Below are 14,874 nucleotides of genomic sequence, written 5' to 3' on the forward strand. Positions count from 1 at the left end.
TTTTTAGAGTCGCTAGCCGCTCAGCGATTAGTCGACATCGACACGACTTTCATCACAACTGTCGAATTTAAAACAATCTGAAGTCGTGCAGCCCCAACAGGGTTAAAGCTCAATATTAGACTCGCTGTCCTGCAACGTCCTTTCAGTGCGCAGTGTTAGCTCACTGTATGTATGAAGCACTAATCATATTTCAACTGCTAAACAATCTCAGAATTCGGAAGATCCAATGACGCTTGGCGGGAAAACACAAGAAAAAACATATCGGCTTTGAAATGCTTCCGTTTACCACAGGACGCCATGGAGGTGAACGCTGGAAATCAGCTCAGACCTAAAGCTCCTATCAGGCAGTGACTTCAGAGGCCTGTAGTCTGTATTTGGTTCTGTCTGTCTCACCAAGCAGGACTTCCTGTTGACCGTCAGCGTCATTGCAATTTACAAGGAACACCTAATCAGAGACCGCCTTATATAAACCAGTCAGGGACGGCCTTATATAAACCAGTCGGGGACGGCCTTCTGTAAACCAGTCGGGGACGGCCCTCTTTAAACCAGACAGGGACGACCCTCTTTAAACCAGACAGGGACGGCCCTCTTTAAACCAGACAGGGACGGCCCTCTTTAAACCAGACAGGGACGGCCTTCTTTAAACCAGACAGGGACGGCCTTCTTTAAACCAGACAGGGACGGCCTTCTTTAAACCAGACAGGGACGGCCTTCTTTAAACCAGACAGGGACGGCCTTTAAACCAGACAGGGACGGCCTTCTTTAAACCAGACAGGGACGGCCTTCTTTAAACCAGACAGGGACGGCCTTCTTTAAACCAGACAGGGACGGCCCTCTTTAAACCAGACAGGGGACGGCCTTCTTTAAACCAGACAGGGACGGCCTTCTTTAAACCAGACAGGGACGGCCCTCTTTAAACCAGACAGGGGACGGCCTTCTGTAAACCAGACAGGGGACGGCCTTCTGTAAACCAGACAGGGGACGGCCTTCTGTAAACCAGACAGGGGACGGCCTTCTGTAAACCAGACAGGGGACGGCCTTCTGTAAACCAGACAGGGGACGGCCTTCTGTAAACCAGACAGGGGACGGCCTTCTGTAAACCAGACAGGGGACGGCCTTCTGTAAACCAGACAGGGGACGGCCTTCTGTAAACCAGACAGGGGACGGCCTTCTGTAAACCAGACAGGGGACGGCCTTCTGTAAACCAGACAGGGGACGGCCTTCTGTAAACCAGACAGGGGACGGCCTTCTGTAAACCAGACAGGGGACGGCCTTCTGTAAACCAGTCGGGGACGGCCTTCTGTAAACCAGTCGGGGACGGCCTTCTGTAAACCAGTCGGGGACGGCCTTCTGTAAACCAGTCGGGGACGGCCTTCTGTAAACCAGACGGGGACGGCCTTCTGTAAACCAGACGGGGACGGCCCTCTGTAAACCAGACGGGGACGGCCTTCTGTAAACCAGACGGGGACGGCCTTCTGTAAACCAGACGGGGACGGCCTTCTGTAAACCAGACGGGGACGGCCTTCTGTAAACCAGACGTGGACGGCCTTCTGTAAACCAGACGGGGACGGCCTTCTGTAAGCCAGACGGGGACGGCCTTCTGTAAGCCAGACGGGGACGGCCCTCTGTAAACCAGACGGGGACGGCCTTCTGTAAACCAGACGGTGACGGCCTTCTGTAAACCAGACGGGGACGGCCTTCTGTAAGCCAGACGGGGACGGCCCTCTGTAAACCAGACGGGGACGGCCCTCTGTAAACCAGACGGGGACGGCCCTCTGTAAACCAGACGGGGACGGCCCTCTGTAAACCAGACGGGGACGGCCCTCTGTAAACCAGACGGGGACGGCCCTCTGTAAACCAGACGGGGACGGCCTTCTGTAAAACAGGGACGGCCTTTTCTAAACCAGACAGGGACGGCCTTTTCTAAACCAGACAGGGACGGCCTTTTCTAAACCAGACAGGGACGGCCTTCTCTAAACCAGACAGGGACGGCCTTCTCTAAACCAGACAGGGACGGCCTTCTCTAAACCAGACAGGGACGGCCTTCTGTAAACCAGACAGGGACGGACTTCTGTAAACCAGACAGGGACGGCCTTCTCTAAACCAGACAGGGACGGCCCTCTGTAAACCAGACAGGGACGGCCCTCTGTAAACCAGACATGGACGGCCCTCTGTAAACCAGACAGGGACGGCCCTCTGTAAACCAGACAGGGACGGCCCTCTGTAAACCAGACAGGGACGGCCCTCTGTAAACCAGACAGGGACGGCCCTCTGTAAACCAGACAGGGACGGCCCTCTGTAAACCAGACAGGGACGGCCTTCTTTAAACCAGACAGGGACGGCCTTCTCTAAACCAGAGAGGGACGGCCTTCTCTAAACCAGAGAGGGACGGCCTTTTCTAAACCAGACAGGGACGGCCTTCTCTAAACCAGACAGGGACGGCCTTCTCTAAACCAGACAGGGACGGCCCTCTGTAAACCAGACAGGGACGGCCCTCTGTAAACCAGACAGGGACGGCCCTCTGTAAACCAGACAGGGACGGCCCTCTGTAAACCAGACAGGGACGGCCCTCTGTAAACCAGACAGGGACGGCCCTCTGTAAACCAGACAGGGACGGCCTTCTCTAAACCAGACAGGGACGGCCTTCTGTAAACCAGACAGGGACGGCCTTCTGTAAACCAGACGGGGACGGCCTTCTGTAAACCAGACGGGGACGGCCCTCTGTAAACCAGACGGGGACGGCCCTCTGTAAACCAGACGGGGACGGCCCTCTGTAAACCAGACGGGGACGGCCCTCTGTAAACCAGACGGGGACGGCCCTCTGTAAACCAGACGGGGACGGCCCTCTGTAAACCAGACGGGGACGGCCCTCTGTAAACCAGACGGGGACGGCCCTCTGTAAACCAGACGGGGACGGCCTTTTCTAAACCAGACGGGGACGGCCTTTTCTAAACCAGACGGGGACGGCCTTTTCTAAACCAGACAGGGACGGCCTTTTCTAAACCAGACAGGGACGGCCTTCTCTAAACCAGACAGGGACGGCCTTCTCTAAACCAGACAGGGACGGCCTTCTGTAAACCAGACAGGGACGGCCTTCTGTAAACCAGACAGGGACGGACTTCTGTAAACCAGACAGGGACGGCCTTCTCTAAACCAGACAGGGACGGCCCTCTGTAAACCAGACAGGGACGGCCCTCTGTAAACCAGACATGGACGGCCCTCTGTAAACCAGACAGGGACGGCCCTCTGTAAACCAGACAGGGACGGCCCTCTGTAAACCAGACAGGGACGGCCCTCTGTAAACCAGACAGGGACGGCCCTCTGTAAACCAGACAGGGACGGCCCTCTGTAAACCAGACAGGGACGGCCTTCTTTAAACCAGACAGGGACGGCCTTCTCTAAACCAGAGAGGGACGGCCTTCTCTAAACCAGAGAGGGACGGCCTTTTCTAAACCAGACAGGGACGGCCTTCTCTAAACCAGACAGGGACGGCCTTCTCTAAACCAGACAGGGACGGCCCTCTGTAAACCAGACAGGGACGGCCCTCTGTAAACCAGACAGGGACGGCCCTCTGTAAACCAGACAGGGACGGCCCTCTGTAAACCAGACAGGGACGGCCCTCTGTAAACCAGACAGGGACGGCCTTCTCTAAACCAGACAGGGACGGCCTTCTGTAAACCAGACAGGGACGGCCTTCTGTAAACCAGACAGGGACGGCCTTCTGTAAACCAGACAGGGACGGCCCTCTGTAAACCAGACAGGGACGGCCCTCTGTAAACCAGACAGGGACGGCCCTCTGTAAACCAGACAGGGACGGCCCTCTGTAAACCAGACAGGGACGGCCTTCTTTAAACCAGACAGGGACGGCCTTCTTTAAACCAGACAGGGACGGCCTTCTCTAAACCAGACAGGGACGGCCTTCTCTAAACCAGACAGGGACGGCCCTCTGTAAACCAGACAGGGACGGCCCTCTGTAAACCAGACAGGGACGGCCCTCTGTAAACCAGACAGGGACGGCCCTCTGTAAACCAGACAGGGACGGCCCTCTTTAAACCAGACAGGGACGGCCCTCTTTAAACCAGACAGGGACGGCCTTCTGTAAACCAGACAGGGACGGCCTTCTGTAAACCAGACAGGGACGGCCTTCTGTAAACCAGACAGGGACGGCCTTCTGTAAACCAGACAGGGACGGCCTTCTCTAAACCAGACAGGGACGGCCTTCTGTAAAACAGGGACGGCCTTCTGTAAACCAGACAGGGACGGCCCTCTTTAAACCAGACAGGGACGGCCCTCTTTAAACCAGACAGGGACGGCCCTCGTTAAACCAGACAGGGACGGCCCTCTTTAAACCAGACAGGGACGGCCTTCTGTAAACCAGACAGGGACGGCCTTCTGTAAACCAGACAGGGACGGCCTTCTGTAAACCAGACAGGGACGGCCTTCTGTAAACCAGACAGGGACGGCCTTCTGTAAACCAGACAGGGACGGCCTTCTGTAAACCAGACAGGGACGGCCTTCTGTAAACCAGACAGGGACGGCCTTCTGTAAACCAGACAGGGACGGCCTTCTGTAAACCAGACAGGGACGGCCTTCTCTAAACCAGACAGGGACGGCCTTCTCTAAACCAGACAGGGACGGCCTTCTCTAAACCAGACAGGGACGGCCTTCTCTAAACCAGACAGGGACGGCCTTCTGTAAAACAGGGACGGCCTTCTGTAAACCAGACAGGGACGGCCTTCTGTAAAACAGGGACGGCCTTCTCTAAACCAGACAGGGACGGCCTTCTCTAAACCAGACAGGGACGGCCTTCTCTAAACCAGACAGGGACGGCCTTCTGTAAACCAGACAGGGACGGCCTTCTCTAAACCAGACAGGGACGGCCTTCTCTAAACCAGACAGGGACGGCCCTCTGTAAACCAGACAGGGACGGCCCTCTGTAAACCAGACAGGGACGGCCTTCTCTAAACCAGACAGGGACGGCCTTCTCTAAACCAGACAGGGACGGCCTTCTCTAAACCAGACAGGGACGGCCCTCTGTAAACCAGACAGGGACGGCCCTCTGTAAACCAGACAGGGACGGCCTTCTGTAAAACAGGGACGGCCTTCTTTAAACCAGACAGGGACGGCCTTCTGTAAAACAGGGACGGCCTTCTCTAAACCAGACAGGGACGGCCTTCTGTAAACCAGACAGGGACGGCCTTCTGTAAACCAGACAGGGACGGCCTTCTGTAAACCAGACAGGGACGGCCCTCTGTAAACCAGACAGGGACGGCCCTCTGTAAACCAGACAGGGACGGCCTTCTGTAAACCAGACAGGGACGGCCTTCTGTAAACCAGACAGGGACGGCCTTCTGTAAACCAGACAGGGACGGCCTTCTGTAAACCAGACAGGGACGGCCTTCTGTAAACCAGACAGGGACGGCCCTCTTTAAACCAGACAGGGACGGCCTTCTGTAAACCAGACAGGGACGGCCTTCTGTAAACCAGACAGGGACGGCCCTCTTTAAACCAGACAGGGACGGCCTTCTGTAAACCAGACAGGGACGGCCTTCTGTAAACCAGACAGGGACGGCCTTTTCTAAACCAGACAGGGACGGCCTTCTGTAAAACAGGGACGGCCTTTTCTAAACCAGACAGGGACGGCCTTCTCTAAACCAGACAGGGACGGCCTTCTGTAAACCAGACAGGGACGGCCTTCTGTAAACCAGACAGGGACGGCCTTCTGTAAACCAGACAGGGACGGCCTTCTCTAAACCAGACAGGGACGGCCCTCTGTAAACCAGACAGGGACGGCCCTCTGTAAACCAGACAGGGACGGCCCTCTGTAAACCAGACAGGGACGGCCCTCTGTAAACCAGACAGGGACGGCCCTCTGTAAACCAGACAGGGACGGCCCTCTGTAAACCAGACAGGGACGGCCCTCTGTAAACCAGGGACGGCCTTCTTTAAACCAGACAGGGACGGCCTTCTTTAAACCAGACAGGGACGGCCTTCTCTAAACCAGACAGGGACGGCCTTCTCTAAACCAGACAGGGACGGCCCTCTGTAAACCAGACAGGGACGGCCCTCTGTAAACCAGACAGGGACGGCCTTCTCTAAACCAGACAGGGACGGCCTTCTCTAAACCAGACAGGGACGGCCTTCTCTAAACCAGACAGGGACGGCCTTCTCTAAACCAGACAGGGACGGCCTTCTCTAAACCAGACAGGGACGGCCTTCTGTAAACCAGACAGGGACGGCCTTCTCTAAACCAGACAGGGACGGCCCTCTGTAAACCAGACAGGGACGGCCCTCTGTAAACCAGACAGGGACGGCCTTCTCTAAACCAGACAGGGACGGCCTTCTCTAAACCAGACAGGGACGGCCCTCTGTAAACCAGACAGGGACGGCCCTCTGTAAACCAGACAGGGACGGCCCTCTGTAAACCAGACAGGGACGGCCTTCTGTAAAACAGGGACGGCCTTCTTTAAACCAGACAGGGACGGCCTTCTGTAAAACAGGGACGGCCTTCTCTAAACCAGACAGGGACGGCCTTCTCTAAACCAGACAGGGACGGCCTTCTCTAAACCAGACAGGGACGGCCTTCTGTAAACCAGACAGGGACGGCCTTCTCTAAACCAGACAGGGACGGCCCTCTGTAAACCAGACAGGGACGGCCCTCTGTAAACCAGACAGGGACGGCCCTCTGTAAACCAGACAGGGACGGCCCTCTGTAAACCAGACAGGGACGGCCTTCTGTAAACCAGACAGGGACGGCCTTCTGTAAACCAGACAGGGACGGCCTTCTTTAAACCAGACAGGGACGGCCTTCTGTAAACCAGACAGGGACGGCCTTCTGTAAACCAGACAGGGACGGCCCTCTTTAAACCAGACAGGGACGGCCTTCTGTAAAACAGGGACGGCCTTTTCTAAACCAGACAGGGACGGCCTTTTCTAAACCAGACAGGGACGGCCTTCTCTAAACCAGACAGGGACGGCCTTCTCTAAACCAGACAGGGACGGCCCTCTGTAAACCAGACAGGGACGGCCCTCTGTAAACCAGACAGGGACGGCCCTCTGTAAACCAGACAGGGACGGCCCTCTGTAAACCAGACAGGGACGGCCCTCTGTAAACCAGACAGGGACGGCCTTCTGTAAACCAGACAGGGACGGCCCTCTGTAAACCAGACAGGGACGGCCCTCTGTAAACCAGGGACGGCCTTCTTTAAACCAGACAGGGACGGCCTTCTTTAAACCAGACAGGGACGGCCTTCTCTAAACCAGACAGGGACGGCCTTCTCTAAACCAGACAGGGACGGCCCTCTGTAAACCAGACAGGGACGGCCCTCTGTAAACCAGACAGGGACGGCCTTCTGTAAACCAGACAGGGACGGCCCTCTTTAAACCAGACAGGGACGGCCTTCTGTAAACCAGACAGGGACGGCCTTCTGTAAACCAGACAGGGACGGCCCTCTGTAAACCAGACAGGGACGGCCTTCTGTAAACCAGACAGGGACGGCCTTCTGTAAACCAGACAGGGACGGCCTTCTGTAAACCAGACAGGGACGGCCCTCTTTAAACCAGACAGGGACGGCCTTCTGTAAACCAGACAGGGACGGCCTTCTGTAAACCAGACAGGGACGGCCCTCTTTAAACCAGACAGGGACGGCCTTCTGTAAAACAGGGACGGCCTTTTCTAAACCAGACAGGGACGGCCTTTTCTAAACCAGACAGGGACGGCCTTCTCTAAACCAGACAGGGACGGCCTTCTCTAAACCAGACAGGGACGGCCCTCTGTAAACCAGACAGGGACGGCCCTCTGTAAACCAGACAGGGACGGCCCTCTGTAAACCAGACAGGGACGGCCTTCTCTAAACCAGACAGGGACGGCCCTCTGTAAACCAGACAGGGACGGCCCTCTGTAAACCAGACAGGGACGGCCCTCTGTAAACCAGACAGGGACGGCCCTCTGTAAACCAGACAGGGACGGCCTTCTGTAAAACAGGGACGGCCTTCTGTAAAACAGGGACGGCCTTCTTTAAACCAGACAGGGACGGCCTTCTGTAAAACAGGGACGGCCTTCTCTAAACCAGACAGGGACGGCCTTCTGTAAACCAGACAGGGACGGCCTTCTTTAAACCAGACAGGGACGGCCTTCTGTAAAACAGGGACAGCCTTCTGTAAACCAGACGGGGACGGCCTTCTGTAAACCAGACGGGGACGGCCTTCTGTAAACCAGACGGGGACGACCTTCTTTAAGCCAGACAGGGACGGCCTTCTGTAAACCAGAGGGGGACGGCCTTCTGTAAACCAGAGGGGGTCAGCTGTTCTTGGTTCCTTTTTTACGGTGTTTGTTATGTCTGGGACATCCAGTCTGTTTTATTGCTGTAATGCGCACCAGCACCGCCAGAGGAGGCGCTTCATAAACACTTTATACATGTTTACAGTGTAAATCATTCGTCCTTCCTTTTAACATGAGCTGAAACTCAGTCAAAGGTGCTTTGTGAGACAGGCAGACCGTGTGTGTGTGTGTGTGTGTGTGTGTGTGTGTGTGTGTGTGTGTCTCTGCCTTATTCGTCTCCCTCTCTTCCTCCATTCTTTGTCTCATTCTGTCTTTATTCTCTTCTCATTAATTCTCTTCTCATTTCTCAGCTGTTACCCTTTTTAGATTAAAGTGATGTTTCAGCCAGTAAGGAAATCCTCCCCCACCCATTTTCCCAAAATGTGGACGGTCAGCCTCGGAATATTTCATGTTCATGTTTAGTTGTAGTGCTGGAGCCGTGAGGCTAATATAGCTAACACATTAAAGACAAATAAACAAATAAACACATTGCCATGCTAATTAGCATGTTGTAACTGTACTAGCTACATTAGCCTCGTAGCTCCAGTGCTACCAAACGTGAAGTACTAGCTGCATTAGCCTCGTAGCTCCAGTGCTACCAAACGTGAAGTACTAGCTGCATTAGCCTCGTAGCTCCAGTGCTACCAAACGTGAAGTACTAGCTACATTAGCCTCGTAGCTCCAGTGCTACCAAACGTGAAGTACTAGCTGCATTAGCCTCGTAGCTCCAGTGCTCAGAAGCATATCGCGGCTGATTGACTGCGTTTGGGGAGTAAATCTGACTTTTTCTGTAGGTCTGTTATGTAAAGTGGCTGTTAAGTTCGCTCTGCTGTGACTAACCAGTTGCGTGTTGTTCCTTCTGTTCTGCAGTTTTGTGTCCCACATAGACGCAGCAGAACCTTCCCGAAGGATCCAGCGTGTGGGATTGCGTGGTTCTGGACTGAGGCAGTTTCTTCTTCTTCTTCTTCTACCGTTCTTCCTTCTCCTTCACATCAGCCAGAGATTCTCCTAACAGCTCCTGGTTTATGTATCCGGCTGTGTTTTAACGGACTAGTGTGCGGTTCTCGTTATTTTTCCTGTATATTCTGTAGGTCTCGTCGTGCTTAGCCGGTGAACGGTGAGCGGTGGGGGTTTTGCTGAGTCCGTGTGGCTCAGCGTGGTGGGAGCTGGTATGAAGCTGCATGCCGTGCATGGGTTTCATATTTACATGTTTGTTTATCCTCGGTCTGACTTCCCGTTGGGCGACGCCCTCCAGAACCGAGTAACAGAGAGCAGACTGCAGCCAATCGGGAAGCGTCAAGCTGAACTGATGCTAATACTCACACGTCACCTGTAAACAAGCATGACGTAGCCTAGCGTAGCCTAGCGCAGCTATAGCCTTAGTGTAATGAATATTTCATAGCAATATCGAGGATGTTTTCCCTTTTAAAGCGGTAGTTTGGCAGAACACTGACTCTCTTGCTCCTTAGGCCAGAGGTTTTCCATCAGCCGTTTCCTGCTTGGTGTCTAGCGTCTGCTAGGCTAAAGTAGCTACAGAATGGAAGGTTAGCCCAGCGGTAGCGCCGGCAGTAGCCGTATGTTGTATAGTGTCATAATCAGGTCTGTTTGAGATTATCTATTATGTCCCGGCTGAGTTTTTTTGCCAAACTGTCGCTTTAAAACTACTGCGTTTTCCTGAGTGATCAGGTGTTTCATATGAAAGTAGTGGCGGGGAGGCCGGCGCACGCTGCGTACTAAAGGAATCGTGTTTTAGCTGATTAGCTTTGATCTTTTGTATTAAACAATGACATTTCAGAGATTTGTAGTTTTGATAATATAACTTGCCACAAAAAAAACAAACAAACCAACAAACAAATTTCCAAAAAAAAGCGTCTTGGGCTGCGTTCACACAGCTGGTACAAGAGGCCCGGATCGGGTCTTCTCACCAAATCCGATTTGTTTGTTTGGCTGTTCAGATTATCTTCTGAATGTGGTCTGTATGAGAGGTCAGTCTGAACAGATCAGCTCCTAAACCGACCCGCATGCGCAAAGGAACAGAGCTTCACGCGGCTCGTCCAGAGGTAAACAATCACAACTGCCAACGAACGCCTGGCGCTCCCAGAGCTTCAGTGTCGTCTTCACCAGCATCGCAGAAGCAATTATGAAGTCCCGGTGTTTGACAGCTGGACTCACCCAGAGTGCGTTTGAGTTCGCCATGAAAAGGGCCCGGTATTCGGCCACCGCCACTTCTTTAGTTTGTGTCCTCAGATTCTTTTAAGCCGCAGCCTCGGTTTGGTTCGAAACCTCTCCGAACCCGGAGCCGCTGTGGTGAGTCTCCTCGATTTTTTTTTTTTTTTTTTTTTTTTTTTTTTTTTTTTTGGTACAGAAACATCAGCCTAAATATTTCTGAGCAGTGCGAAATGATGACCAATGTCGAGTTGGACTGACGTAAAAGTCGCATGAATTCCGATCTGGCCGTTCAGACCGAGTTTCATCGCCACAGATCGGATACGGGTCGGATTTCAGTGCCACATATGAAAGCACCTGAAATCGGAATTGAAATCGTCAGATTCGGTTTGTTTATCTGTTCACACAGACACACATCTGTGTTACATATGAGGGAAAAGATCAGATTTGGGCCTCTTCTACCTGCTGTGTCGTGTTAAGATCATCTTATCCGGGAGAGAGAGCGTTCAGAGTGATGCTCGCTCTACCGTTCAACAGTTGTTTGGGAAAGCCAGCCCAGATAAGGAGGAGCCCGAGGCAGAAAGAGGAAAGTGCAGAGCTGGATCTGCAGCTAGAACGTCTGTTTGTGGTTCACATATCAACCCATATTTATTAACCCATTCATGTCCAGCAACTGAATTTAGTGTGGGTTTAAAGTGCTGAAATGTAGTGTATTTATACTTTAAATAACAACAGGAATTTTTAGATTCAAAGCACCTTATGGCTTGTGACTCACTCGGGTTCTCCACTAGGCGGCGCCATTACCAGTCAAGCAGCTTCAGTGACCCGGAGTCTTTGTTCTGATTACATGAAGTTGTCGTAGTTCTATCTGCAGTCAGTTTTTGATTTTGTAATGTTTTTTGTTAATAAAAATCAGTTTTTTAATTCAAAGAGTTTGATTAATTGGAAGCATTTCTTAAGGTCTGATTGATCAAATGTGGAAGGTAATTCAGCTTTTAGGATATGGACATTAATGGGTTAATTGGGAATTCCTTTTTTGTAAATTGGGATCCCCCCCACCCCCCCAGCTTAATGTGTGTATTTGTTCTTCTGTGAATAGAACAGCTCAAATCCGCAAATCATAAATGAGGAAAATATGGTGGAAATGTTTAGAGGATTATTTTCAGTGAATATTCCCCTTTAATGATCCCAAACGCTGAATAGGAAGTGTGGATTTCGGCTGATGAAGTCATGCTTATTGCCGAGTCAGTCGGTGGGCCGCGTCGTTAAAGAAGGCCTGTTTATTTGGAGATCCTGACTGCGAGGCTGTGTGGTCAGTGAGGTGCTGGTACAGGGGAGGTCAGTGGGTGTAAGGTGAAGAACTACTGGAGATGTTTTTCAGCCTGATCTCTGTCTGCTGCTTCTCTACTGTACAGTTAACTGACCCGGACAGTCATTTCAACACGTTTCCCTCGACTTAAAGAGCAGAAAACCTGTTCGCTCAAAATGTTTGAAAAGGAAGCCAGTGGGCAGGTGCTTGACATCTGTTCATAGTTGAAGTCAGTTTATTTGAAACCTAGTTATATTACAAGCCAGCGGGCAGTTGCTTGAAACCTAGTTATATTACAAGCCAGTGGGCAGTTGCTTGAAACCTAGTTATATTACAAGCCAGTGGGCAGTTGCTTGAAACCTAGTTATATTACAAGCCAGCGGGCAGTTGCTTGAAACCTAGTTATATTACAAGCCAGTGGGCAGTTGCTTGAAACCTAGTATATTACAAGCCAGTGGGCAGTTGCTTGAAACCTAGTTATATTACAAGCCAGTGGGCAGTTGCTTGAAACCTAGTATATTACAAGCCAGTGGGCAGTTGCTTGAAACCTAGTATATTACAAGCCAGTGGGCAGTTGCTTGAAATGCAGTTATGTCAGAAACCAGTGAGAAGTTGCTTGAAGCACCGATACATTAGAAGACCTCTGTCAATTTCTTGACATTTCTTGGTTGCAGTAGAAGTCAGTGGGCAGTTGCTTTAAATACAGTTAGAACAGAAGCTAATGGGCAGTTGCTGAAGCAGATGCCCACTGACTCGAGTTACAAACACTTTTGAAGTCGTCTTTTTTAAAATAAGACTGAAGGGAAAGGTGATGAGATTACTGACCGTGATGATCAGCTTCATGCCACAGATGCAGCAGATTGAGAATCAGTTGAAAAAGCTGGATTATTCCTTTAATTCAGTAACTGTTGTAGTAGTTTAGCCAGCGGTCAGTGCTGAGTGAAGTGAGGGGGTTTGGTACGTCCTGATGAGGTCATGAGAAGAGCTGAAATAGTGATTTAAGATTTGAGTCCACAAGACTCCGATTTAACCCAGTTTTCCTGTAAATTAAAGGATCAAGTGGGTTGTTTGAGTGGAGACTAAGCTGAAACCCGTGAGTTTAGTTGCTGTCCAGGCCTGATCTGTTGCTCTGATCTTTAAGTCCAGACCATAAGGTTGGTCAACAGAGATCATTAGAGCTGTAAAAGCAATTTTAGATTAAATTTAGACTGTTTGTGCTCATGTTGATACTAGGCTTCAGTGTTAGCTGGTCAGATGTTTCACAAAGCAGTGTTTTCAAAGTGAGCCGGTTAACTGGAGCCCAGAGTCAAGCCTGTCCACTATGGAAGGCTGTGTTAGTGTTAAACTGGTGCTGTTCTGATCCATTAATCAATTACAGAAGTGGCCCGCCAGTAAGGGGCACTCCTGTTGGTCAGTGCTCACTGTGGGTTCTAGCTAACCAGCTGAACTGCGTTTCTGCTGGGTGAAAAATCCACCACGTGTTCCTCCTCAGCAGGTACACAGCACCCTATACTCAGGTACTAACGCTCTACGTGCTCTTATGGAGGTGATTAAAGACACAGTTCAGCCGTACATGCTAATGTTGGCCATGAATGGAAGCCAGTAGTCACCAAATTAGCATGCGTTTCAGTAATGCTAATCTCTGACCATTCACTTTCATTCGTTGTTAGCAGTGTTAGCATTGATGACCGAACTGGTCCTTTAAGCCTTCATAAAGGTGCTATAAAGCCTGCATAATTTTTTTTTTTAACAAAATAAAAGAACAAGCATTAACCTTTAAGTATGATGCAGCCAGCTGTTTGTGGTTCGCACACATTGCAGCCATGCTAAGAGCTAAAGCTGGTCTTCAGTACATGTTTATGAGTTCTCTATGCAGGCTCTCTGAAGTGTCGCCCTCGGTTCTCTTATGCATTACAGGGAGGGCTCGATGTTAGCGTCTCTAATAATTTCAACCCACACGCTTGTAATCCAGCCAGTTTGTGTAACGATAGTTTAGTGAAAACTCAGATTTTCTCCCTTTTAACTCGTCTAGTCGGTCAGCCAGGTCATGTCTGGTGTCTGTAGTTGTAGCACTGGAGACTAATGGTGGTTGGTATAGTGTAGTGGGTATATAGTGGTTGGTTAGTGTAGTGGGTATATAGTGGTTGGTTAGTGTAGTGGGTAACACCTCTGCCTTCTACACTGCAGACTGGGGTTCAATCCCCCACCTGGGTAACCGCCCTACACTATACCAATAAGAGTCCTTGGGCAAGACTCCTAACACCACCTTCACCTACTACACTAGACTGGGGTTCAGCGCCCCGCCTGGGTAACCGCCCTACACTATATAAATGAGTCCTTGGGCAAGACTCCTAACACCACCTTCACCTACTACACTGCAGACTGGGGTTCAGCGCCCCGCCTGGGTAACCGCCCTACACTATACCAATAAGAGTCCTTGGGCAAGACCCCTAACACCACCTGAATGAAAGAATTTTCAGAATTCACAAATTCTGTAAATTGAATTTTCACCAAACTGTCGTTTTAAGGTTGCCTGACCTTCGTTGCAGTTACAGTGATGTGAGGTTTCCATGGTTTCTAGTGAGTTCAGCTGCTTCCATCTCTCCTGTTACCAGCGTAGCAGAAGATTTTAAAGGTACAGTCAGGATTAAAACACGAGATTGTGGAAATTTAATGTTGGTGAGGGGAGAAACTTATAAATAAAAGATAAAGTTAAGTGAAAAAAGGGAGGGAATAGAACAACACAAATTCTGAAGAAAAAAAAAATAATAGTAAATTGATAAAAACGGTACAAGACACAAAAACAATTTTATGAAGTCAAGCACAATTAAAAACAAAGGTCATACTGAAATATTGAAAACTATTGAGGTCAGATACTGAGTTGAGGTCAAATATCAGAACAATCAGAAGATGAGCAGTGGACAGTCTGATTTCTGTGAATAACAACAACAATAGTGCTAATAATAATCATAAAAATATTAAATAATTAAATAACCAAAATGGACTTTATAGCATGTTCATATATGCAATTAATATCAAATGCAAACAAAATGAGATTTAAATATTCTGTTTAGGATGT

At 50.7% G+C, this 14,874-nt stretch overlaps 1 protein-coding gene across 3 annotated transcripts in view; it reads left to right on the forward strand.

Annotated features, from left to right (window-relative positions):
- The window catches only part of si:ch211-57i17.1 (uncharacterized protein LOC565010 homolog), a 32,816-nt gene extending 20,613 nt beyond the window's left edge, over positions 1–12,203 (forward strand). For all 3 annotated transcript variants that reach the window (XM_037537927.1, XM_037537926.1, XM_037537928.1), the window contains one exon: positions 9,191–12,203. Coding sequence is in view for 2 of the 3 variants with exons in the window: in XM_037537926.1 (XP_037393823.1) it covers positions 9,191–9,207 (17 nt within the window). In the remaining variant the exon portion in view is untranslated. The remainder of the gene's footprint in view (positions 1–9,190) is intronic.
- Positions 12,204–14,874: the final 2,671 nt, after the last annotated feature.

Source organism: Pygocentrus nattereri, chromosome 4 (genome assembly GCF_015220715.1).
Source record: "Pygocentrus nattereri isolate fPygNat1 chromosome 4, fPygNat1.pri, whole genome shotgun sequence".
NCBI lineage: Eukaryota > Metazoa > Chordata > Actinopteri > Characiformes > Serrasalmidae > Pygocentrus > Pygocentrus nattereri.